The sequence below is a fragment of the Lonchura striata genome, chromosome 1 (assembly GCF_046129695.1).
Source record: "Lonchura striata isolate bLonStr1 chromosome 1, bLonStr1.mat, whole genome shotgun sequence".
In the NCBI taxonomy this organism is placed as follows: Eukaryota; Metazoa; Chordata; class Aves; order Passeriformes; family Estrildidae; genus Lonchura; species Lonchura striata.
Window position 1 is genome coordinate 847887 of NC_134603.1, and position 25628 is coordinate 873514.

General features: G+C 66.5%; 2 protein-coding genes across 2 annotated transcripts; one reads left to right on the forward strand and one right to left on the reverse strand.

Moving 5' to 3' along the window:
- Positions 1 to 1243: 1243 nt before the first annotated feature.
- CYC1 (cytochrome c1) lies at positions 1244 to 11386 on the forward strand. The gene is made up of 10 exons (XM_077781488.1): positions 1244 to 1369; positions 2628 to 2726; positions 3808 to 3885; positions 3929 to 4060; positions 4102 to 4295; positions 6764 to 6890; positions 7892 to 8049; positions 9080 to 9240; positions 10314 to 10414; positions 11158 to 11386. The coding sequence occupies exons 1-10, from the start codon at positions 1244 to 1246 to the stop codon at positions 11260 to 11262; spliced, it is 1281 nt and encodes a 426-aa protein (XP_077637614.1). The 3' UTR covers positions 11263 to 11386.
- A 1221-nt stretch (positions 11387 to 12607) lies between these two features.
- SHARPIN (SHANK associated RH domain interactor) lies at positions 12608 to 25179 on the reverse strand. The gene is made up of 9 exons (XM_077781492.1): positions 25090 to 25179; positions 23247 to 23414; positions 19146 to 19319; positions 16859 to 17019; positions 15675 to 15786; positions 14210 to 14389; positions 14032 to 14130; positions 13136 to 13279; positions 12608 to 12731 (listed from the first exon to the last, which is right to left on the reverse strand). The coding sequence occupies exons 1-9, from the start codon at positions 25177 to 25179 to the stop codon at positions 12651 to 12653; spliced, it is 1209 nt and encodes a 402-aa protein (XP_077637618.1). The 3' UTR covers positions 12608 to 12650.
- Positions 25180 to 25628: the final 449 nt, after the last annotated feature.

The following is a 25628-nucleotide window of genomic DNA, read 5'->3' on the forward strand; positions in this document are numbered from 1 at the left end:
GCCTGGATGGACACACAGACACACCCCAAACCCCCTGGACACACGGACAGAGCCCTGGATGGACACACGGACACACAGGGCCTGGATGGACACACGGACAGAGCCCTGGATGGACACACGGACACACAGGGCCTGGATGGACACACGGACAGAGCCCTGGATGGACACACGGACACACAGGGCCTGGATGGACACACGGACAGAGCCCTGGATGGACACACGGACACACAGGGCCGGGAGGGTGACCAGGCCCCTGGACAGACACACGGACAAACCCACAGAGCCCCGACCCGGCCCAGCCCAGGAGGCCCAAAATGGGGAGAGGGAGGGGCGGGGCCTGGAGGGGCGTGGTTCGAAGGGCGTGGTTTGTAATGGGTGTGGTATAAAGAGTGTGGTTTGTAAGGGTGTGGTTTGTAATGGGCGTGGTTTGTAAGGGTGTGGTTTGTAAGGGCGTGGTTTGTAATGGGTGTGGTTTGTAAGGGTGTGGTTTGTAATGGGTGTGGTATAAAGAGTGTGGTTTGTAATGGGTGTGGTTTGTAATGGGTGTGGTTTAAAGGGTGTGGTTTGTAATGGGTGTCATATAAAGGGTGTGGTTTGTAATGGGTGTGGTTTGTAATGGGTGTGGTTTGTAATGGATGTGGATTAAAGGGCGTGGTTTGTAAGGGTGTGGTTTGTAATGGGTGTGGTTTAAAGGGTGTGGTTTAAAGGGTGTGGTTTGTAAGGGTGTGGTTTGTAATGGGTGTGGTTTGTAAGGGCGTGGTTTAAAGGGCGTGGTTTGTAATGGGTGTGGTTTAAAGGGTGTGTTTTTAATGGGTGTGGTTTGTAATGGGTGTGGTTTAAAGGGTGTGGTTTGTAATGGGTGTGGTTTGTAATGGGTGTGGTTTGAAGGGTGTGGTTTGTAATGGGTGTGGTTTGTAATGGGCGTGGTTTGTAATGGGTGTGGTTTAAAGGGTGTGGTTTAAAGGGTGTGGTTTGTAATGGGCGTGGTTTGTAATGGGTGTGGTTTAAAGGGTGTGGTTTAAAGGGTGTGGTTTGTAATGGGCGTGGTTTCCATGTGGGCGTGGTTTGGTTCTGGGCGTGGTTTTCCCGGTGGGCGTGGTCTCCGGTGGGCGTGGTCTGCCTGCGCGCGCCGCTCCCTCCCGCCACCAGGGGGCGCCGCACTGAACCCGCGCGCGCCTGAGGCGCCGCCCCCGTGACGTCAGTTCCGGCCCGTGACGTCAGTTCCGTCCCCTCGACCTCGGCGATGGCGGCGCTGCGGGGCCTGCGGGGCGTCCCGGGGCTGCGGCTGCTGCCGGGCCCCGCGCGGCCCGGGCCCGCCCCCCGCGCGCTGCTGCGGCCCCGCGCCCGCCCCGAGCCCGGCCCCGGCGCGGTGAGTGCGGCCGCGCCCGCGGCAAGGTCACCCCGCCCCGCGCCGGTGTGCCCGGTGTGCCCCGGTGTGCCCCGGTCCGCTCCCGGTGTGCCCGGTGCACCCCGTCCCACTCCGGTGTGCCCCGTCCGCTCCCGGTGTGCCCCGGTCCCCTCCCGCCCCGCTCCGGTGTGCCCGGTGTGCCCCGGTCCGCTCTCGGTGTGCCCGGTGTGCCCCGGTCCGCTCCGGTGTGCCCGGTGAACCCCGCTCCGGTGTGCCCGGTGTTCCCGGTGCCCCCCGCCCCGTTCCGGTGTGCCCCGGTCCGCTCTCGGTGTGCCCGGTGTGCCCCGGTCCGCTCCCGGCGTGCCCGGTGTGCCCCGGTTCGCTCCGGTGTGCCCGGTGAACCCCGCTCCGGTGTGCCCGGTGTTCCCGGTGCCCCCCGCCCCGCTCCGGTGTGCCCGGTGTGCCCCGGTGAACCCCGGTCCGCTCCCGGTGTGCCCGGTGAACCCCGGCCCCTTCCCGGCGTGCCCGGTGTGCCCCGTCCCACTCCGGCGTGCCCCGGTCCGCTCCCGGTGTGCCCGGTGTGCCCCGGTCCGCTCCCGGTGTGCCCCGGTGTTCCCGGTGACCCCCGCCCCGCTCCGGTGTGCCCCAGTGCGCCCCGCCCCGCGCCGGTGTGCCCGGTGTGCCCAGGTCCGCTCCCGGCGTGCCCGGTGCCCCCCGCCCCGCTCCGGTGTGCCCCAGTGCGCCCCGCCCCGCTCCGGTGTGCCCCGGTCCGCTCCGGTGTGCCCCGGTCCCCTCCCGCCCCGCTCCAGTGTGCCCCGGTGTGCCCCGTCCCACTCCGGCGTGCCCCGTGAACCCCGGTCCGCTCCGGCGTGCCCGCTGCCCCCCGGTCCTCTGATCACCCTGCTCGGTGTTCCCCGTTATCCCATACCCGGTGCCCCCGTTATCTCTCCCACCCCCCCCGGTGTCTCCGGTTCCGCCCCCGGCCCCTCCCGGTTCCCCCCCGGTGCCCCCGGTTCTCCCGTCCCGTTCCCGCGGCTCCCCGGGCTCTGTCCGCACACCGTGCCCGGTGTCCCCCGTTCCTCCCAGCGCGCCCGCCGTGTCCTTTGCCCGCCCTTCCCGCCGCTCCCGTTCCCGGTATTCCCGGTATTCTAGCTGTCGCCATTCCCGGTCATTCTGCTATTCCCGTTCCCGGTATTCCCGGTCACTCTCCCCATTCCCGCTCCCGGTATTCCCGGTGTTCCCGGTATTCCCGGTATTCCCGGTATTCTCGGTATTCTAGCTGTCGCCATTCCCGGTTATTCCATCATTCCCATTGTCGGTATTCCCGATAATTCCACCGTTCCCGTTCCCGGTATTCCCGGTCATTGGGATATTCCCGGTATTGCCGCCTGGTGTCCCCAGGTGTCCCTGTGTCCCTGACCCGTGTCCCTGTGTCCCCAGGTGTCCCTGTGTCCGTGACCTGTGTCCCCAGGTGTCCCCAGGTGTCCCTGACCCGTGTCCCTGTCCCCCCAGGTGTCCCTGACCCGTGTCCCTGTCCCCCCAGGTGTCCCTGTGTCCCCAGGTGTCCCTGACCCGTGACCCTGTCCCCCAGGTGTCCCCAGGTGTCCCCAGGTGTCCCTGTGTCCCTGACCCGTGTCCCTGTGTCCCCAGGTGTCCCTGTGTCCGTGACCTGTCCCCCCAGGTGTCCCCAGGTGTCCCTGACCTGTGTCCCCCCAGGTGTCCCTGTGTCCCTGGCCCGTGTCCCTGTGTCCCCAGGTGTCCCTGTGTCCCTGCAGGTGTCCCTGACCCGTGTCCCTGTGTCCCCCCAGGTGTCCCTGTGTCCGTGACCTGTGTCCCCAGGTGTCCCCAGGTGTCCCTGACCCGTGTCCCTGTGTCCCCAGGTGTCCCCAGGTGTCCCTGACCCGTGTCCCTGTGTCCCCAGGTGTCCCCAGGTGTCCCTGGCCCGTGTCCCTGTGTCCCCAGGTGTCCCCAGGTGTCCCCAGGTGTCCGTGACCCGTGTCCCTGTGTCCCCAGGTGTCCCTGTGTCCGTGACCTGTGTCCCCAGGTGTCCCCAGGTGTCCCTGACCCGTGTCCCTGTCCCCCCAGGTGTCCCTGTCCCCCCAGGTGTCCCTGACCCGTGTCCCTGTGTCCCCAGGTGTCCCCAGGTGTCCCTGACCCGTGTCCCTGTGTCCCCAGGTGTCCCTGACCCGTGTCCCTGTGTCCCCCCAGGTGTCCCCAGGTGTCCCTGACCCGTGTCCCTGTGTCCCCAGGTGTCCCCAGGTGTCCCTGACCCGTGTCCCTGTCCCCCCAGGTGTCCCTGACCCGTGTCCCTGACCCGTGTCCCTGTCCCCCCAGGTGTCCCCAGGTGTCCCTGACCTGTGTCCCCCCAGGTGTCCCTGTGTCCCTGGCCCGTGTCCCTGTGTCCCCAGGTGTCCCCAGGTGTCCCCCAGGTGTCCCTGACCCGTGTCCCTGTCCCCCAGGTGTCCCTGTCGTCCCTCCCGGGCCGCTCCCGGTCCCGGGGGGCGCTGGTGGCCGCGCTGGTGGCCGGGGGCGGCTCGGTGTCCCTGACCCGTGTCCCTGACCCCTGTCCCTGTCCCCCAGGTGTCCCTGTCCTCGTTCCCGGGCCGTTCCCGGTCCCGGGGGGCGCTGGTGGCCGCGCTGGTGGCCGGGGGCGGCTCGGTGTCCCTGTCCTGTGTCCCTGTGTCCCCAGGTGTTGCTGACCCGTGTCCCCAGGTGTCCCCAGGTGTCCCTGACCCGTGTCCCTTTGTCCCCAGGTGTCCCTGTCGTCCCTCCCGGGCCGCTCCCGGTCCCGGGGGGCGCTGGTGGCCGCGCTGGTGGCCGGGGGGGGCTCGCTGGCGCTGGCGCTGTCCCTCGGGGGGGGCCCGGTGAGCGCGGGGGAGCTGGAGCTGCACCCCCCCAGCCTGCCCTGGAGCCACGGCGGCCACCTGGCCTCGCTGGACCACGCCAGGTGAGGAAATGGGGGTTTGGGGGGTCCTGGGGGGGTTTGGGGGGTCCTGGGGCAGCCACCTGGCCTCGCTGGACCACGCCAGGTGAGGAAATGGGGTGCTGGGGGGGTTTGGGGGGGTTTTGGGGGGTTTGGGGGGTCCTGGGGCGGCCACCTGGCCTCGCTGGACCACGTCAGGTGAGGAAATGGGGTGCTGGGGGGTCCTGGGGGGGTTTGGGGGGTCCTGGGGCAGCCACCTGGCCTCGCTGGACCACGCCAGGTGAGGAAATGGGGGTTTGGGGGGTCCTGGGGGGGTTTGGGGGGTCCTGGGGCAGCCACCTGGCCTCGCTCGACCACGCCAGGTGAGGAAATGGGGGGTTTGGGGGGTTTGGGGGGTCCTGGGGCAGCCACCTGGCCTCGCTCGACCACGCCAGGTGAGGAAATGGGGGGTTTGGGGGGTTTGGGGGGTCCTGGGGCGGCCACCTGGCCTCGCTCGACCACGCCAGGTGAGGAAATGGGGGTGCTGGGGGGTCCTGGGGGGTTTGGGGGGGTTTGGGGGGTCCTGGGGGACTTTGGGAGTTCTGGGGCAGCCACCTGGCCTCGCTGGACCACGCCAGGTGAGGAAATGGGGGTTTGGGGGGTCCTGGGGGGGTTTGGGGCAGCCACCTGGCCTCGCTGGACCACGCCAGGTGAGGAAATGGGGTGCTGGGGGCTTTGGGGGGGCCTGAGGGGTACTGGGGGGTCCTAACAGCACTGGACCATCCCAGGTCAGGGGCGACCGGGTTTGGGGGGTCCTGGGGGAGTTTGGGGTCCCTGGGGCTGTGGGGATTTGGGGTCTCGGATTTGGGGTCTCGGATTTGGGGTCCCTGGGGCACAGCACCTGTGGGGGGTCCTGGAGGGTCTGAGCCCTGTGCCCACAGCGTGCAGGGGGATTTGGGGGATTTTGGGATTTTTGGGGGGATTTTGGGGTCTGTGCCCCCACAGCGTGCAGGGGGGGTTTGGGGAGATTTTGGGATTTTTGGGGTGTCTGGGGTCTGTGCCCCCACTGTGTCCCCACAGTGTGCACGGCGGGTTTGGGGAGATTGGGGGATTTTGGGGTCTGTGCCCCCACAGCGTGCAGGGGGTTTTGGGGGATTTTGGGGGGATTTTGGGATTTTGGGGTCTGTGCCCCCACAGTGTGCAGGGGGGGTTTGGGGGATTTTGGGGGGATTTTGGGGTCTGGGTCCCCACAGCGTGCAGGGGGGTTTGGGGGATTTTGGGGGGATTTTGGGATTTTGGGGTCTGTGCCCCCACAGTGTGCAGGGGGGTTTGGGGGATTTTGGGCGGATTTTGGGGTCTGGGTCCCCACAGCATGCAGGGGGGTTCCAGGGGTGTTTTGGGGGATTTTGTAGATTTTTAGGGTGTCTAACTTCTGCAGTGTCCATTGGGGGTTCTGGGGGTGTTTGGGGGATTTTGGGGTTTTTGGGATTTTTTTAGTGTCTCAAGCATCTGCAGTGTCTGCAGGAGGCTTCATGTGTGTTTGGGGGGATTTTGGGGTGATTTTGGCTGATTTTGGGGTCTCTGTCCCCGCAGTGTGCGCAGGGGGTTCCAGGTGTGTTTGGGGTGATTTTGGGGTGATTTTGGCTGATTTTGGGTCTCTGTCCCCCCGCAGTGTGCGCAGGGGGTTCCAGGTGTACCGCCAGGTGTGTTTGGGGGGATTTTGGGGTGATTTTGGCTGATTTTGGGGTCTCTGTCCCCCCGCAGTGTGCGCAGGGGGTTCCAGGTGTACCGCCAGGTGTGTTTGGGGGGATTTTGGGGTGATTTTGGCTGATTTTGGGGTCTCTGTCCCCCCGCAGTGTGCGCAGGGGGTTCCAGGTGTACCACCAGGTGTGTTTGGGTGGATTTTGGGTACATTTTGGCTGATTTTGGGTCTCTGTCCCCGCAGTGTGCGCAGGGGGTTCCAGGTGTACCGCCAGGTGTGTTTGGGGAGATTTTGGGTGGATTTTGGGGTGATTTTGGCTGATTTTGGGTCTCTGTCCCCGCAGTGTGCGCAGGGGGTTCCAGGTGTGTTTGGGGTGATTTTGGCTGATTTTGGGTCTCTGTCCCCGCAGTGTGCGCAGGGGGTTCCAGGTGTACCGCCAGGTGTGTTTGGGGTGATTTTGGGTGGATTTTGGGGTGATTTTGGCTGATTTTGGGGTCTCTGTCCCCGCAGCGTGCGCAGGGGGTTCCAGGTGTACCGCCAGGTGTGTTTGGGGTGATTTTGGGTGGATTTTGGGTACATTTTGGCTGATTTTGGGGTCTCTGTCCCCGCAGTGTGCGCAGGGGGTTCCAGGTGTACCGCCAGGTGTGTTTGGGTGGATTTTGGGTGGATTTTGGGTACATTTTGGCTGATTTTGGGTCTCTGTCCCCGCAGTGTGCGCAGGGGGTTCCAGGTGTACCGCCAGGTGTGTTTGGGGGGATTTTGGGGTGATTTTGGGTACATTTTGGCTGATTTTGGGTCTCTGTCCCCGCAGTGTGCGCAGGGGGTTCCAGGTGTACCGCCAGGTGTGCTCCGCCTGTCACTCCATGGAGTTCGTGGCCTTCCGGAACCTCATCGGCGTCAGCCACACCGAGGCCGAGGCCAAGGCGCTGGCACAGGAGGTGACACCCCTGCCACCTCTGCCACCCCTGCCACTGCTGCCACCTGCACTGTCCCTGTCCTGCTGTCCCCAGTGTCCTGCTGGCGCTGTCCCAGTGCCACCCCTGCTGTCCCACTGTCCCTGTCCTGCTGTCCCCAGTGTCCCCAGTGTCCCACTGTCCCTGTCCTGCCACCCCTGCTGTCCCCAGTGTCCCACTGTCCCCGTCCTGCTGTCCCCGGTGTCCCACTGCCCCCGTCCTGCCACCCCTGCTGTCCCACTGTCCCTGTCCTGCTGTCCCCAGTGTCCCCAGTGTCCCACTGTCCCTGTCCTGCCACCCCTGCTGTCCCCAGTGTCCCACTGTCCCTGTCCTGCTGTCCCCAGTGTCCCACTGTCCCCGTCCTGCCACCCCTGCTGTCCCACTGTCCCCGTCCTGCTGTCCCCGGTGTCCCACTGTCCCTGTCCTGCTGTCCCAGTGTTCCCAGTGACCATGCTGTTCCCCATGTGTCACTGTCCGGGTGCCACTGCTGTGTGCAGTGTCCCCACCCTGCTGGCCCTGTGTCTCACCTGTCCCTGTCCCTGTCCCACCTGTGTCTCACCTGTGTCTCACCTGTGTCTCACCTGTGTCTCACCTGTCCCTGTCCCTGTCCCACCTGTGTCTCACCTGTGTCTCACCTGTGTCTCACCTGTCCCTGTCCCTGTCCCACCTGTGTCTCACCTGTGTCTCACCTGTGTCTCACCTGTCCCTGTCCCACCTGTGTCTCACCTGTGTCTCACCTGTCCCTGTCCCTGTCCCACCTGTGTCTCACCTGTCTCCCCTGTGTCTCACCTGTGTCTCACCTGTGTCTCACCTGTGTCTCACCTGTGTCTCACCTGTGTCTCACCTGTGTGTCACCTGTCTCACCTGTGTCTCACCTGTGTCTCACCTGTGTCTCACCTGTGTCTCACCTGTGTGTCACCTGTCTCACCTGTGTCTCACCTGTGTCTCACCTGTCCCTGTCTCCCCTGTGTGTCACCTGTCCCCAGGTGGAGGTGCAGGACGGCCCCAACGAGAGCGGGGAGATGTTCCTGCGGCCCGGGAAGATCTCGGATTATTTCCCCAAGCCCTACCCCAACCCCGAGGCGGCGCGGGCGGCCAACAACGGGGCGCTGCCCCCCGACCTCAGCTACATTGTTAATGCCAGGTACGGGTACGGGGTACGGGGGTACCGGGGGGTACAGGGTACCGGGGGTATGGGGTACCGGAGGGTACCGGGGGTCCTGGGGTCACCCCAACAACGGGGCGCTGCCCCCCGACCTCAGCTACATCGTCAACGCCAGGTATGGGGGTACCGGGGGTACCGGGGGTATGGGGGTACCGGGGATCCTGGGGTCACCCCAACAACGGGGCGCTGCCCCCCGACCTCAGCTACATTGTTAATGCCAGGTACGGGGGTACCGGGGGTACCGGGGGTATGGGGGTACCGGGGATCCTGGGGTCACCCCAACAACGGGGCGCTGCCCCCCGACCTCAGCTACATCGTCAACGCCAGGTATGGGGGTACCGGGGGGTACCGGGGGTATGGGGTACCGGGGGTACCGGGGGGTACGGGGTACCGGGGGTGACCCCAACAACGGGGCGCTGCCCCCCGACCTCAGCTACATCGTCAATGCCAGGTACGGGGTACGGGGTACGGGGGTACCGGGGGGTACAGGGTACGGGGTACGGGGTACAGGGTACGGGGTACGGGGTACGGGGTATGGGGAGTACGGGGGTGACCCCACAGCGGGTTATTGATCCTGTTAGCGATTCCATTGATCCAGCTGCTGATCCTATTATTGATCCTGCTATTGATCCCGTTATTGATCCCGTTACTGATCTCAGCGATCCCATTACTGATCCCATTTTTCATCCCGTTATTGATCGGGTTATTGATCCCGTTATTAACCCTTCAGGCACGGGGGCGAGGACTACGTCTTCGCCCTGCTGACGGGGTACTGTGACGTTATTGATCGGGTTATTGATCCCGTTATTAACCCTTCAGGCACGGGGGCGAGGACTACGTCTTCGCCCTGCTGACGGGGTACTGTGACATTATTGATCGGGTTATTGATCCCGCTATTAACCCTTCAGGCACGGGGGCAAGGACTACGTCTTCGCCCTGCTGACGGGGTACTGTGATGTTATTGATCCTGTTACTGATCGGGTTATTGATCCCGCTATTAACCCTTCAGGCACGGGGGCGAGGACTACGTCTTCGCCCTGCTGACGGGGTACTGTGACGCCCCCGCGGGGGTCTCGCTGAGGGAGGGGCTGCACTACAACCCCTACTTCCCCGGCCAGGCCATCGGCATGGCCCCCCCCATCTACGACGAGGTGCTGGAGTACGACGACGGTACGGGGCTGGGGGGCTGGGGGGCTGGGGGTGCCCTGGGGGTATCTGGGGGTGCCCTGGAGGGGGCTGGGGGTGCCCTGGAGGGGGCTGGGGGTGCCCTGGGGGTATCTGGGGGTGCCCTGGGGGTATCTGGGGGTGCCCTGAAGGGGCCGGGGGTGCCCCGGGGGTATCTGGGGGTGCCCTGGAGGGGGCTGGGGGTGCCCTGGAGGGGGCTGGGGGTGCCCTGGGGGTATCTGGGGGTGCCCTGGAGGGGGCTGGGGGTGCCCTGGGGGTATCTGGGGGTGCTCTGAGGGGGTCCGGGGGTGCCCTGGGGGTATCTGGGGGTGCCCTGGAGGGGGCTGGGGGTGCTCTGAGGGGTTCCGGGGGTGCCCTGGGGGTATCTGGGGGTGCCCTGGAGGGGGCTGGGGGTGCCCTGGCGGTATCTGGGGGTGCTCTGAGGGGGCTTGGTGATGCCCTGCAGGGGTCTGGGGGTGCCCTGGGGGGCCCTGGCTCATGCCACGTCCTCGGCAGGGGGGTCCTGGGGGTGTCAGGGGTCCCAGGAAGAATTTGGGGGGCTCTGAGGAGGCCTGGGGTGACATCTGGGTATTGGGGGGTCCTGAGGGGGGCTCTGAGGGGGCCTGGGGTGACATCTGGGTATTGGGGGGTCCTGAGGGGGGCTCTGAGTAGGTCCTGGGGGACTTTGACCACAGCAGGTACTGGGAGGATCCTGGGGTCTGGGGGGGGTCCCGGTGGGCTGTGTGGGGGTCGCAGTGGGGCCTGTGGGGTCCCAGTGGATCCCTGGGCTCGCAGGGGGGTCCCCGTGGGCTCTGGGGGTCCCCGTGGGCTCTGTGCAGGTGTCTGGGGGTCCCCGTGGGCTCTGGTGGTCCCTGTGGGCTCTGGGGGGTTCCAGTGGATCCCTGGGCTCTGGGGGGTCCCCATGGCATCTGTGGGGTCCCCGTGGGCTCTGTGCAGGTGTCTGGGGGTCTCTGTGGGCTCTGTGGGGGTGTCTGGGGGTCCCTGTGGGCTCTGGGGGTCCCAGTGGGCTCTGGGGGTCCCCGTGGGCTCGGGGGGTCTCACTGCCCCGTGTCCCCCAGGGACCCCAGCCACCATGTCCCAGATCGCCAAGGACGTTTGCACCTTCCTGCGCTGGGCGGCCGAGCCCGAGCACGACCACCGCAAAAAGATGGGGCTGAAGGTGGGGCTGGGGGCTGGGGTGGGGCTTGGGTGGGGCTGGGGTGGGTCTGGGGTGGGGCTGGGGGCTGGAGATGGGGCTGGGGGCTGGAGATGGGGCTGGGGTGGGGCTGGAGATGGGGCTGGGGGGGCTGGAGGTGGGGCTGGGGGGGCTGGAGGTGGGGCTGGGGGCTGGGGTGGGGCTGGGGTGGGGCTGGGGGCTGGGGTGGGGCTGGGGGGCTGGAGATGGGGCTGGGGGCTGGAGATGGGGCTGGGGTGGGGCTGGGGGCTTGGGTGGGGCTGGGGGGCTGGAGATGGGGCTGGGGGCTGGGGGCTTGGGTGGGGCTGGGGGGGCTGGAGGTGGGGCGAGGGGCTTGGGAGGGTCCCGAGGTGGGGCTGGGCACCCCCAGGGTGGCGGGGGGCTTGGGAGGGTCCCGAGGTGGGGCTGGGCACCCCCAGGGTGGCGGGGGGGCACGGGAGGGTCCCGAGGTGGGGCTGGGGGCTTGGGAGGGTCCCGAGGTGGGGCTGGGCACCCCCAGGGTGGCGGGGGGTCACGGGAGGGTCCCGAGGTGGGGCTGGGCACCCCCAGGGTGGTGGGGGGCTTGGGAGGGTCCCGAGGTGGGGCTGGAGGTTTGGGAGGGTCCCGAGGTGGGGCTGGGCACCCCCAGGGTGGCGGGGGGGCACGGGAGGGTCCCGAGGTGGGGCTGGGCACCCCCAGGGTGGTGGGGGGCACGGGGCGCCCCCCGGACCCCTGACCCCTCCCGCCAGGTGCTGCTGCTCTCGGGGCTGCTGGTGCCGCTGCTGTACTACATGAAGCGGCACAAGTGGTCGGTGCTCAAGAGCAGGAAGCTGCTCTACCGGCCCCCCAAGTAGCGGCCGTGCCCCCCGCCCGGGCAGGGGAGGGGCACTGGGGGGTCCTCACCCCCCCGGCGTTCGACCCCGGCCCCGCGGGGCTGCGGGGAGGGAATAAAGGCCGGGCTGACACCGGAGAGACCGACTGCGGCTGGTGCTGGGTGTGGGGCTGGCAGTGGGGCTGTGCACAGTGTGGGGCTGGGGCTGTGCAGGTGTGGGGCTGGGGCTGGCAGTGGGGCTGGGGCTGTGCACAGTGTGGGGCTGTGCAGGTGGGGCTGGGGGTGTCCCTGTCCCCACCAGTGGCAGTGCCAGCGTGTCCCCATGTCCCTGTCCCCATATTCCTGTCCCCATGGGTGCCACTGCCAGGGTGTCCCCATCCCCGCAGGTGGCAGTGCCAGTGTGTCCCCGTGTCCCTGTCCCCGTGTCCCCATCCCCGCAGGTGGCAGTGCCAGTGTGTCCCCGTGTCCCTGTTCCATGGGTGGCAGTGCCAGGATGTCCCCTCGTCCCTGTCCCCATGTCCCCATCCCTGTGTCCCCATCCCCATGTCCCTGTCCCCGTGTCCCCGTGTCCATGTCCCCACGGGTGGCAGTGCCAGGATGTCCCCATGTGTGTCCCCACGGGTGGCAGTGCCAGCGTGTCCCCGTGTGTGTCCCCACGGGTGGCAGTGCCAGGATGTCCCCATGTCCCTGTGGGTGGCAGTGCCAGGGTGTCCCTGTGTCCCTCTCCCCACGGGTGGCAGTGCCAGGGTGTCCCCGTGTGTGTCCCCGCGGGTGGCAGTGCCAGGGTGTCCCCGTGTGTGTCCCCACGGGTGGCAGTGCCAGGGTGTCCCCATGTCCCCGCGGGTGGCAGTGCCAGGGTGTCCCTGTGTCCCTCTCCCCACGGGTGGCAGTGCCAGCCTGTGACACTCGGTGCCTTTATTGGGCCCCCTGGGCTGTGCCCCCCCCGGCTCCTGGAGCCCCCCGGCCCCTCCACACCCCGAGGCCGTCCCAGTGTCCATCCCGTGTCCGTGTGTCCATCCCGTGTCCGTGTGTCCATCCTGTGTCCATCCTGTGTCCATCCCGTGTCCCTGTATCCATCCTGTGTCCATCCTGTGTCCGTGTGTCCATCCTCTCTGTCCTTCTGTCCCCGCTGGACGTGGCCTCTACGGGCGCCCTCAGCCGTCTCTGTCCGTGCCTCGGTGTCCCTGGGGTGTCCCCGGGGTGTCTCTGGGGTCAGTGGCAGTTCTGGCACCGGGGGTGTCCCCAGGGTGTCCTGGGGTGTCCCAGGGTGTCCCCGGGGTGTCCCCAGGGTGTCCTGGGGTGTCTCCAGGGTGTCCCCGGGGTGTCCCGGGGTCAGTGGCAGTTCTGGCACCGGGGGTGTCCCCAGGGTGTCCCCAGGGTGTCCCCGGGGTGTCCCAGGGTGTCCCGGGGTCAGTGGCAGTTCTGGCACCGGGGGTGGCACCTCTGGCCGTTGACGTTGCAGCGACAGCCGCCACTCGTGTCCCCAGGGCCCTGCGGGGGACAGGGCAGGGGTCAGCGGGAGCCACCCTGGGGTGTCCCCCCCGCCCTGGGGTCACTGTGGGGTCACTCTGTGTCCCCCTCTTACCCTGGGGTCACTCTGTGTCCCACCCTGGGGTCACTCTGTGGGGTCACTCTGTGTCCCCCCCGCCCTGGGGTCACTGTGGGGTCACTCTGTGTCCCCCTCTTACCCTGGGGTCACTCTGTGTCCCACCCTGGGGTCACTCTGTGGGGTCACTCTGTGTCCCCCCCACCCTGGGGTCACTCTGTGGGGTCACTCTGTGTCCCCGTCACCTTTGGGTCCCCCCTCACCCCGAGACCCCAGCAGAGCTCTGGGTGACCTCCCCTCATCTCAGGACCCCCTCAAGAGCCCCCCGGGACCCCCGGGAGCCCCTCACCGCCGGCCCCCAGCGGGGTCCCTTGGTGACCCAGCAGATCTCGGTGTGGCACACGGTGCAGCGGATCCAGTCGCAGCCGTCCTTCTTCTGCACCACGATGTGGCAGGTGGGGCAGTGCATGGCCTCCCCCCGCTGCACCAGCGTCTGGGGGGCACGGGGGTCAGCGCCCGGGGACCCCCGGGGAGCCCCGGAGCCCCCGCAGCTGCAGTGGGACCCCTGGAACTGCAGCGGGACCCCTGGAACTTCAGCGGGACTCCCGGGACCCGCACACCCGCAGCGGGACCCCCGGGACCCCCAGACCCGCAGCGGGACCCCCACACCTGCACTGGGACCCCAGACCCACAGCGGGACCCCCACACCTGCACTGGGACCCCAGACCCGCAGCGGGACCCCCACACCTGCACTGGGACCCCAGACCTACAGCGGGACCCCCAGACCCGCAGCGGGACCCCAGATCCCCACACCTGCACTGGGACCCCAGACCCACAGCGGGACCCCCGCACCTGCAGCGGGACCCCAGACCCGCAGCAGGACCCCCAGACCCGCAGCGGGACCCCCAGACCTACAGTGGGACCCCTGGGACCCCCAGACCCGCAGTGGGACCCCTGCACCCGCAGCGGGACCCCCGGGACCCCCAGACCCGCAGCGGGACCCCCGCACCTGCACTGGGACCCCAGACCCGCAGCGGGACCCCCGCACCTGCAGCGGGACCCCCGGGACCCCCAGACCCGCAGTGGGACCCCCGCACCTGCACTGGGACCCCATACCCGCAGCGGGACCCCGAGACCCGCAGCGGGACCCCCAGACCCGCAGCGGGACCCCCATACCCGCAGCGGGACCCCCGCACCCGCAGCGGGACCCCCGGGACCCCCAGACCCGCAGCGGGACCCCCGCACCTGCAGCATGTCGCGCGTCTCCCGCGCCGCCGCGTCGTGCAGCGCCCGCAGCTGCAGCTCGTCCTGGTACTGCCGGCAGTTCTGGCCCTCGTGGATGGCCTGGGGGGGCGGGGGTCAGCGCGGGGCCCCGGGACCCCCCGGGACCCCCCCCCGGGAGCCCCGGGAGCCCCGGGCTCACCTTGCACAGGAGGCAGTTGAGGGCCCCGCACACCGGGCACGGGAACTCGTTCACCGCGTCCTCGTAGAAGCACCAGCCCGGGCAGTCCCGGCCGCGGCAGTGGAAACTGTTCCGGCTGCGGCGCTCGGCCAGCGCCAGCCCCCGCGCCAGGAACCGCGCGTGCTCCTCGGGGGACAGCAGCTGGGACATTGGGGACATGGACAGGGACATTGGGACCCCCCGAGGGACCCTCACCCACCCATGGGGACCCCCGAGTCACCAGCCCCTGTGTCACCAGCCCCCGCGCCAGGAACCGCGCGTGCTCCTCGGGGGACAGCAGCTGCGACACGGGGACACCGGGGAGGGGGCGTTGGGACCCCCCGAGGGACCGTCACCCACCCATGGGGACCCCCAAGTCACCAGCCCCCGTGCCAGGAACCGCGCCAGGAACCGCGCGTGCTCCTCGGGGGACAGCAGCTGCAACACGGGGACACCGGGGAGGGGGCGTTGGGACCCCCGAGGGACCGTCACCCACCCATGGGGACCCCCGAGTCACCAGCCCCTGTGTCACCAGCCCCCGCGCCAAGAACCGCGCGTGCTCCTCGGGGGACAGCAGCTGGGACACGGGGACATGGACAGGGACATTGGGACCCCCCGAGGGACCCTCACCCACCCATGGGGACCCCCAAGTCACCAGCCCCCGTGCCAGGAACCGCGCCAGGAACCGCGCGTGCTCCTCGGGGGACAGCAGCTGCAACACGGGGACACCGGGGAGGGGGCGTTGGGACCCCCGAGGGACCGTCACCCACCCATGGGGACCCCCGAGTCACCAGCCCCTGTGTCACCAGCCCCCGCGCCAGGAACCGCGCGTGCTCCTCGGGGGACAGCAGCTGGGACACGGGGACATGGACAGGGACATTGGGACCCCCCGAGGGACCCTCACCCACCCATGGGGACCCCCAAGTCACCAGCCCCCGTGCCAGGAACCGCGCCAGGAACCGCGCGTGCTCCTCAGGGGACAGCAGCTGGGACACGGGGACATGGACAGGGACACCCCAAGTGACCGTCACCCACCCTTGGGGACCTCCAAGTCACCAACCCCCGAGTCATACCACACGAGGGGTGGCACGTCCACATTGGGACCCCCCAAGTCACTGTCACCCACCCACGGACACCCCCGTGTCACCACCCCACCCAAGGGGACAGCGCGGTCCCCTGGAGCCCCCGCGGGTGTGGCTGAGGCCCCCGGACCACCCGGTACCCCCAGCCCCCCGGTACCCCCCTGGACCACCCGGTACCCCCCCGGTACCCCCCCGGTACCCCCCCGGTACCCCCGGACCACCCGGTACCCCCAGCCCCCCGGTACCCCCGGACCACCCGGTACCCCCCCGGTACCCCCGGCCCCCCGGTACCCCCGGACCACCCGGTACCCCCAGCCCCCCGGTACCCCCCCGGTACCCCCCCGGTGCCCCCGGCCCGCCCGCACCGCGCGGATCTCGCGCTCCTGCAGGTGGCTGCCGCAGGCGTAGGTGACATCGCGGAAGGGACAGGCCACCACCGGCTCCTCGCTGAAGTTGATCACCTGGCGCAGGCACTCCCTGGGACAGCGGCAGCGTCACGGGGGACACGAGGGGCACGGGGGGGGACACGGGGGACACGGGGGAGACACGGGGGACACGGGGGGCATGGGGGGGCACTGGGGGCACGGGGGATACAGGGGGACACTGGGGACACGGGGGGCATGGGGGGCACGGGGGACACAGGGGACATGGGGGACACAGGGGACACGGGGGACACGGGGGACACAGGAGACACAGGGGACATGGGGGACACGGGGGACACGGGGGACACTCGAGGGGGTGTGGGATGGGGGGGCCCAGGGACACTGGGTGGTCACTGGGTGGTGTGGGGGGATCCTGGGGTGGTCCCAGGTGTGTCCCGCTGTATCCCGGCTGTTCCTGGTGTCCCCTCTGTCCCCGTGTCCCCGATGTCCCGGTGTCCCTGGTGAACCCACTGTCCCCTCTGTTCCCTGTCCCCGACCCCTCTGTCCGTGTCCCCCCTGTCCCTCTGTCCTTCTGTCCCCATGTCCCCCCTGTCCCCAGGTATATCCAGGTGTATCCAGGTGTATCCCAGCCGTGTCCCGCTGTCCCCATGTCCCCAGCCGTGTTCCCGTGTCCCCAGCCGTGTCCCATGTCCTGTGTCCCGTGTCCTGTGTCCCGTGTCCCCAGCCGTGTCCCGTGTGCCATGTCCCGTGTCCCCAGCCGTGTCCCGTGTCCCGTGTCCCCGTGTCCCCAGCCGTGTCCCGTGTGCCATGTCCCGTGCCCCGTGTCCCGTGCCCCATGCCCCGTGCCCCGTGCCCCGTGTCCCGTGTCCCATGCCCCGTGTCCCATGTCCCATGTCCCGTGTCCCGTGTCCCATGTCCCGTGTCCCGTGTCCCGTGCCCCGTGTCCCGTGCCCCGTGTCCCATGTCCCGTGTCCCGTGTCCCGTGCCCCGTGTCCCGTGCCCCGTGCCCCGTGTCCCGTGTCCCATGTCCCGTGTCCCGTGTCCCGTGCCCCGTGCCCCGTGTCCCGTGTCCCCAGCCGTGTCCCGTGCCCCGTGTCCCGTGCCCCGTGTCCCGTGCCCCGTGCCCCGTGCCCCGTGCCCCGTGCCCCGTGTCCCCGCGGCGGTACCGGCAGAAGCTGTGCAGGCAGTCGCGCAGCAGCACGGCGCTCCCGGCCGGCACCTGCTGCAGGCAGATGCGGCACTCGAGCGGCTCCGGGTTCGGCACCAGCCCCGCCTGCTCCGCCCGCAGCAGCTGCTGCAAGTTCTGCTGCCGCTCCAGCTCCAGCGCCTGGATGGGGGAAAAACGGGAGAATGGGAAAATGGGAAAATGGGAAAATGGGAAAACGGGAAAATGGGAGTGACTGCTGCAAGTTCTGCTGCCGCTCCAGCTCCAGCGCCTGGATGGGGAGAAACGGGAAAATGGGAAAATGGGAAAATGGGAAAATGGGAGTGACTGCTGCAAGTTCTGCTGCCGCTCCAGCTCCAGCGCCTGGATGGGGGAAAAACAGGAGAATGGGAAAATGGGAAAATGGGAAAATGGGAAAATGGGAGTGACTGCTGCAAGTTCCGCTGCCGCTCCAGCTCCAGCGCCTGGATGGGGGAAAAACGGGAAAATGGGAAAATGGGAAAATGGGAAAATGGGAAAATGGGAGTGACTGCTGCAAGTTCTGCTGCCGCTCCAGCTCCAGCGCCTGGATGGGGGAAAAAACGGGAAAAATGGGAAAACGGGAAAATGGGAAAATGGGAGTGACTGCTGGGAGTTCCGCTGCCGCTCCAACTCCAGCGCCTGGAACGGGGAGAAACGGGAAAATGGGAAAATGGGAGAAACGGGGAAAATGGGAGTGACTGCTGCAAGTTCCGCTGCCGCTCCGCCTCCAGCGCCTGGAATGGGGAGGAACGGGGAAAATGGGAAAATGGGAGTGACTGCTGGGAGTTCCGCTGCCGCTCCGCCTCCAGCGCCTGGATGGGGGAAAAAACGGGAAAAATGGGAAAACGGGAAAATGGGAAAATGGGAGTGACTGCTGGGAGTTCCGCTGCCGCTCCAACTCCAGTGCCTAGAATGGGGGAAAAATGGGAAAAATGGGAAAATGGGAAAATGGGAGTGACTGCTGGGAGTTCCGCTGCCGCTCCGACTCCAGTGCCTGGACGGGGGAAAACGGGAAAATGGGAAAAACGAGAAAAATGGGGAAATGGGAAAAACAGGAGCAGCTGCTGGAAGCTCTGCTGCCGCTCCGCCTCCAGGGCCTGGACGGGGGAAAAATGGGAAAAATGGGGGAAATCCCCGTACCTGCTGGCACTGATCCCATTGATCCCACAGATCCCATTGATCCCACAGATCCCATAGATCCCATTGATCCCATTGATCCCGTGCCCCCGTACCTGCTGGCACTGGCGGGCGCCGTCGCGCTGATCCCATTGATCCCATTGATCCCATTGATCCCATTGATCCCATTGATCCCATTGATCCCGTGCCCCCGTACCTGCTGGCACTGGCGGGCGCCGTCGCGCTGATCCCATTGATCCCATTGATCCCATTGATCCCTGATCCCATTGATCCCATAGATCCCGTGCCCCGTACCTGCTGGCACTGGCGGGCGCTGTCGCGCTGATCCCATTGATCCCGTTGATCCCATTGATCCCATTGATCCCATTGATCCCATAAATCCCATGCCCCCGTACCTGCTGGCACTGGCGGGCGCCGTCGCGCTGATCCCATTGATCTCATTGATCCCATTGATCCCTGATCCCATTGATCCCATAGATCCCATTGATCCCTGATCCCATTAATCCCATAGATCCCGTGCCCCGTACCTGCTGGCAATGGCGGGCGCCGTCGCGCTGATCCCATTGATCTCATTGATCCCATTGATCCCTGATCCCATTGATCCCATAGATCCCATTGATCCCTGATCCCATAAATCCCATTGATCCCGTGCCCCGTACCTGCTGGCACTGGCGGGCGCCGTTGCGCTGATCCCATCGATCCCACAGATCCTATTGATCCCATTGATCCCATAAATCCCATGCCCCCGTACCTGCTGGCACTGGCGGGCGCCGTCGCGCTGATCCCATTGATCCCATTGATCCCTGATCCCATTGATCCCGTGCCCCGTACCTGCTGGCACTGGCGGGCGCCGTCGCGCTGATCCCATTGATCCCATTGATCCCATTGATCCCTGATCCCATTGATCCCATAGATCCCGTGCCCCGTACCTGCTGGCACTGGCGGGCGCCGTCGCGCTGATCCCATTGATCTCATTGATCCCATTGATCCCATTGATCCCATAGATCCCGTGCCCCGTACCTGCTGGCACTGGCGGGCGCCGTCGCGCTGATCCCATTGATCCCATTGATCCCATTTGATCCCATTGATCCCATAGATCCCATTGATCCCATAGATCCCGTGCCCCGTACCTGCTGGCACTGGCGGGCGCCGTCGCGCTCGCGCTGCAGCCGCCGCAGCTCGGCGGGGTCGGGCCGGTGCCCCCCGGGCACGCGGTAGCCCTCGGGCCGGGGGGCGCTGCACATCTCGCAGCCCGGGCGGGTGGGCTTGTTCAGGAACGTGCACTGGGGGCACGGCCAGCCCGCCTGGAATGGGACGGGATTGGGATTGGGATTGGGATTGGGATTGATTGGGATTGGGATCAGGGATTGGGAATGGGGCACATCTCGCAGCCCGGGCGGGTGGGCTTGTTCAGGAACGTGCACTGGGGGCACGGCCAGCCCGCCTGGAATGGGACGGGATGGGATTGGATTGGGATTGGGATTGGGATTGGGATTGGGATTGGGATTGGGATTGGGATTGGGATTGGGATGGGATTGGGATTGATTGGGATTGGGATGGGATTGGGAATGGGGCACATCTCGCAGCCCGGGCGGGTGGGCTTGTTCAGGAATGTGCACTGGGGGCACGGCCAGCCCGCCTGGAATGGGATGGGATTGGGATGGGATTGGGGTGGGGATGGGATTAGGATTGGGATTGATTGGGATTGGGATTGGGATTGGGAATGGGGCACATCTCGCAGCCCGGGCGGGTGGGCTTGTTCAGGAACGTGCACCGCGGGCACGGCCAGCCCGCCTGGAATGGGATGGGATTGGGATTGGGATTGGGGTGGGGATGGCATTGGGAATGGGATGGGGTTGGGATGGGGTTGGGATGGGATTGGGATTGGGATTGGGAATCATTGGGATTGGGATTGGGATTGGGATTGGGATTGGGATTGGGATTGGGATTGGGATTGGGATTGGGATTGGAATGGAGTTGGGATGGGATTGGGATTGGGATCAGGGATTGGGGCACATCTAACAGCCCAGAGGTTGGCAGGCCTCAGGGACAGTGGGATTGGGATCAGGAATTTGGATTATGGATTGGGATCAGGATCAGGGATTGGGATCAGGATCAGGGATCGGGATCAGGGATTGGGATCAGGATCAGGGATCGGGATCAGGGATCGGGATCAGGACCCCCACCCTGTACCTGCTCAGGTGAGGCCGGGCGGGGCTTGGGGGCAGTGGGATTGGGATCAGGGATCAGGGATCAGGGATTGGGATCAGGGATCATGATCAGGGATTGGGATCAGGATCAGGGATCGGGATCACGGATCAGGATCAGGACCCCCTGCCCGTACCTGCTCAGGTGAGGCCGGGCGGGGCTCGGGGGCAGTGGGATTAGGATCAGGATCAGGGATCGGGGATCGGGATCAGGGATTGGGATCAGGATCAGGGATTAGGATCAGGATCAGGGATCGGGGATCGGGATCAGGGATTGGGATCAATGATCGGAATCAGGGATCAGGATCAGGGATCAGGATCAGGACCCCCTGCCCGTACCTGCTCAGGTGAGGCCGGGCGGGGCTCAGGGGCAGTGGGATTAGGATCAGGATCAGGGATTGGGATCGGGATCAGGGATTGGGATCAGGATCAGGGATTGGGATCAGGATCAGGGATCAGGGATCAGGATCAGGGATTGGGATCAGGATCAGGGATCGGGATCAGGGATTGGGATCAGGATCAGGGATCAGGATCAGGGATTGGGATCAGGATCAGGGATCAGGACCCCCACCCTGTACCTGCTCAGGTGAGGCCGGGCGGGGCTCGGGGGCCGCGGGCGGGGCCCCGGCGCCGTCCCAGAGCTGCAGCGAGTCCAGGTGCTCCTGGATGTCCCCGATGTCCATCCGCTCCGGGGGCTCCTCGGGGACACGGCCTGGGCACAGCCGGACACGGCGCGGGCTGGCACCGGCACCGGGCAAAACACCGGCACCAACACCAGACGCCGGGCACAAACACCAGCACCGGGCACAAACACCGGCACCAACACCGGGCAAAACACCGGCACCGGGCACAAACACTGGCACCGGGCACTGAAACCGGCACCAGCACCGGCCACAAACACCGGGCACCAGGCACAAACACCGGTACCGGCACCGGGCACAAACACCGGCACCAACACCAGACACCGGGCACAAACACCGGCAGCGGGCACTGGCACTGGCACAGGCGGCACCGGAGAGGGACGGGGCAGCAGGGAGAGGACAGGAGGGGAAAAGGAGAAGGAAGGGGCAGGGGCAGGGGGAGGGTGAGGAAATAACAGCATGATGAAAAACAGGAACAGTGTGAGGATGAGGAGGAAGGAGTGGGATGAGGATGAGGAGGGGCAGGCTGAGGATGAGGAAGGGGCAGGCTGAGGATGATGAGGAGGGACAGGCTGAGGATGAGGAGGGACAGGCTGAGGATGAGGAGGGGCAGGCTGAGGATGAGGAAGGCACAGGCTGAGGATGAGGAGGGGCAGGCTGAGGATGAGGAGGGGCAGGCTGAGGATGATGAGGAGGGGCAGGCTGAGGATGAGGAGGGGCAGGCTGAGGATGAAGAGGAAGAGGCAGGCTGAGGATGAGGAAGGGGCAGGCTGAGGATGATGAGGAAGGGGCAGGCTGAGGATGAGGAAGGGGCAGGCTGAGGATGATGAGGAGGGACAGGCTGAGGATGATGAGGAGGGACAGGCTGAGGATGATGAGGAGGGACAGGCTGAGGATGATGAGGAGGGACAGGCTGAGGATGAGGAGGAAGGGGCAGGCTGAGGATGAGGAAGGCACAGGCTGAGGATGAGGAAGGCACAGGCTGAGGATGAGGAAGGCACAGGCTGAGGATGAGGAGGGGCAGGCTGAGGATGAGGAGGGGCAGGCTGAGGATGAGGAGGAGCAGGCTGAGGATGAGGAAGGGGCAGGCTGAGGATGAGGAGGGGCAGGCTGAGGATGAGGAAGGCACAGGCTGAGGATGAGGAAGGCACAGGCTGAGGATGAGGAGGAGCAGGCTGAGGATGAGGAGGGGCAGGCTGAGGATGAGGAGGAGCAGGCTGAGGATGAGGAAGGGGCAGGCTGAGGATGAGGAGGGGCAGGCTGAGGATGAGGAAGGCACAGGATGAGGATGAGGAGGGGCAGGCTGAGGATGAGGAGGGGCAGGCTGAGGATGAGGAGGGGCAGGCTGAGGATGAGGAAGGCACAGGCTGAGGATGAGGAAGGGCAGGCTGAGGATGAGGAAGGGGCAGGCTGAGGATGAGGAAGGCACAGGCTGAGGATGAGGAAGGCACAGGCTGAGGATGAGGAAGGCACAGGCTGAGGATGAGGAAGGCACAGGCTGAGGATGAGGAGGGGCAGGCTGAGGATGAGGAGGGGCAGGCTGAGGATGAGGAAGGCACAGGCTGAGGATGAGGAGGGGCAGGCTGAGGATGAGGAGGGGCAGGCTGAGGATGAGGAGGGGCAGGCTGAGGATGAGGAGGGGCAGGCTGAGGATGAGGAGGGGCAGGCTGAGGATGAGGAGGAAGGAGTGGGATGAGGATGAGGAGGGGCAGGCTGAGGATGAGGAGGGGCAGGCTGAGGATGAGGAGGAAGGCACAGGCTGAGGATGAGGAGGGGCAGGCTGAGGATGAGGAGGGGCAGGCTGAGGATGAGGAGGGGCAGGCTGAGGATGAGGAAGGGGCAGGCTGAGGATGAGGAGGAAGGCACAGGCTGAGGATGAGGAAGGCACAGGCTGAGGATGAGGAAGGCACAGGCTGAGGATGAGGAGGGGCAGGCTGAGGATGAGGAGGAGCAGGCTGAGGATGAGGAGGGGCAGGCTGAGGATGAGGAGGGGCAGGCTGAGGATGAGGAGGGGCAGGCTGAGGATGAGGAGGGGCAGGCTGAGGATGAGGAGGGGCAGGCTGAGGATGAGGAAGGCACAGGCTGAGGATGAGGAGGGGCAGGCTGAGGATGAGGAAGGGGCAGGCTGAGGATGAGGAGGAAGGCACAGGCTGAGGATGAGGAAGGCACAGGCTGAGGATGAGGAGGGGCAGGCTGAGGATGAGGAGGGGCAGGCTGAGGCTGCTGAGGAAGGCTCCGAGGCCGTACCTGCGCCAGGTGAGCCGTCCCCGTCGCCGTGCAGCCCCGCAGCGCGCAGGAGCTGCAGCGCCTGCCGCTGCCGCTCGGCTCCGGGCGCCGCTGCCGCTCCCGGTGCCGCTCCCGGTGCCGCTCCCGGTGCCGGTGCCTCTCCCGGCGCCAGTGCCGGCTCCCGCCGCGCCGAGAGCAGGAAGAGGAAGGCCGGGTCGCCGTCGCGGCGGATGCCGTAGGAGCCCAGGCTGCGCCCGTCCCGGCACAGGCTCTGCCCGATGATCCAGCGCTGCGCCGCCGGCGGGAAGCCGTACTCCCGGAACACCTGCGGGGCACACGGGAGCACGGGAGCACACGGGAGCACATGGGAGCAGGGGGATCACACGGGATCACACGGGATCACAGGGAGCACACGGGAGCACACGGGAGCACGGGGAGCACACGGGAGCACACGGGATCACACAGGAGTACACGGGAGCACACGGGAGCACGGGAGCACACGGGAGCAGGGGGATCACACGGGATCACACGGGATCACGGGGAGCACACGGGAGCACACGGGATCACGGGGAGCACACGGGAACACACGGGAGCACGGGGAGCACACGGGAGCACGGGGAGCAGGGGGAGCACACGGGAACACACGGGATCACGGGGAGCACACGGGAGCAGGGGGAAAGCCGTCTTCCCAGAACACCTGGGGATCAGGGGTCAGGGGGATCCTAGGGGATCGGGGGATCCCATGGGATCAGGGGTCAGGGGGATCCTAGGGGATTGGGGGATCCCATGGGATCAGGGGTCAGGGAGATTTTAGGGGATCAGAGGGATCCCATGGGATCAGGGGTCAGGGAGATTTTAGGGGATCAGAGGGATCCCATGGGATCAGGGGTCAGGGAGATTTTAGGGGATCAGAGGGATCCCATGGGTCAGGGGTCAGGGGGATTTTAGGGGATCAGAGGGATCCCATGGGATCAGGGGTCAGAGGGATCCTAGGGGATCAGAGAGATGCTCTGGGATCAGGGCTCAGGGGGATTTTAGGAGATCAGAGGGATTCTCTGGGATCAGGGGTCAGGGGGATTTTAGGGGATCGGGGGGATCCCATGGGATCAGGGGTCAGAGGGATCCTAGGGGATCAGAGAGATGCTCTGGCATCAGGGCTCAGGGGGATTTTAGGGGATTGGGGGGATCCCATGGGATCAGGGCTCAGGGGGATTTTAGGGGATTGGGGGGATCCCATGGGATCAGGGGGCCACACATGGGATCAGGGGAGATGCTGGGGAGATCCCAAGTGAGCCCCAGCTGAGATCCCAGGTGAGCCCATTTCCTCCAGGTAAGCCCAGATGACCCTGCACGACCCCCGGTGTCCCCAGTGTCCCCGGTGTCCCAGCTGACCCCCGGTGTCCCCGGTGTCCCCGGTGTCCCCGGTGTCCCCGGTGTCCCCGGTGTCCCCAGTGTCCCAGCTGACCCCCAGTGTCCCCGATGACCCCGGTGTCCCCCGGTGTCCCCGGTGTCCCCAGTGTCCCAGCTGACCCCCAGTGTCCCCGATGACCCCGGTGTCCCCCGGTGTCCCTGGTGTCCCCAGTGTCCCCGGTGTCCCAGCTGACCCCCGGTGTCCCCGGTGTCCCCCAGTGTCCCCAGTGTCCCTGGTGTCCCCAGTGACCCCCGGTGTCCCCAGCTGACCCCCGGTGTCCCCGATGACCCCGGTGTCCCCCGGTGTCCCTGGTGTCCCCAGTGTCCCCGGTGTCCCAGCTGACCCCAGGTGTCCCCGGTGTCCCCGGTGTCCCCGTGTCCCAGTGTCCCCGGTGTCCCAGCTGACCCCCAGTGACCCCGGTGTCCCCGTGTCCCCAGTGTCCCCGGTGTCCCAGCTGACCCCTGGTGTCCCCGGTGTCCCCAGTGTCCCCGGTGTTCCCGTGTCCCCAGTGTCCCCGGTGTTCCCGTGTCCCCGGTGTCCCCGGTGTTCCCGTGTCCCCGGTGTCCCCGGTGTCCCCGGCGTGCCGTACCTGCTCCTTGAGGGTGCCGATGGTGATGTGGGGCTGCACCCGCAGCGTGATGCTGGCCGAGGACGTGGCGTCCTCCACCCCCACCGGCATGCTGGGATGGCAGAGACAACGGGATTGGGATTGGGATTGGGATTGGGGTTGGGGTGTGGGATTGGGATTGGGGTGTGGGATTGGGGTACGGCATGCTGGGATGGCAGAGAGAATGGGATTGGGATTGGGATTGGGATTGGGATTGGGATTGGGATTGGGATTGGGATTGGGATTGGGATTGGGGTGTGGGATTGGGATTGGGGTACAGCATTCTGGGATGGCAGAGAGAATGGGATCAGGGTTGGGATTGGGATTGGGATTGGGGTACGGCATGTTGGGATGGCAGAGAGAACGGGATTGGGGTTGGGATCGGGATCGGGATTGGGGTGTGGGATTGGGGTTTGGGATTGGGGTGTGGGATTGGGGTGTGGGATTGGGGTTTGGGATTGGGGTACGGCATGCTGGGATGGCAGAGAGAACGGGATCGGGGTTGGGATTGGGATTGGGGT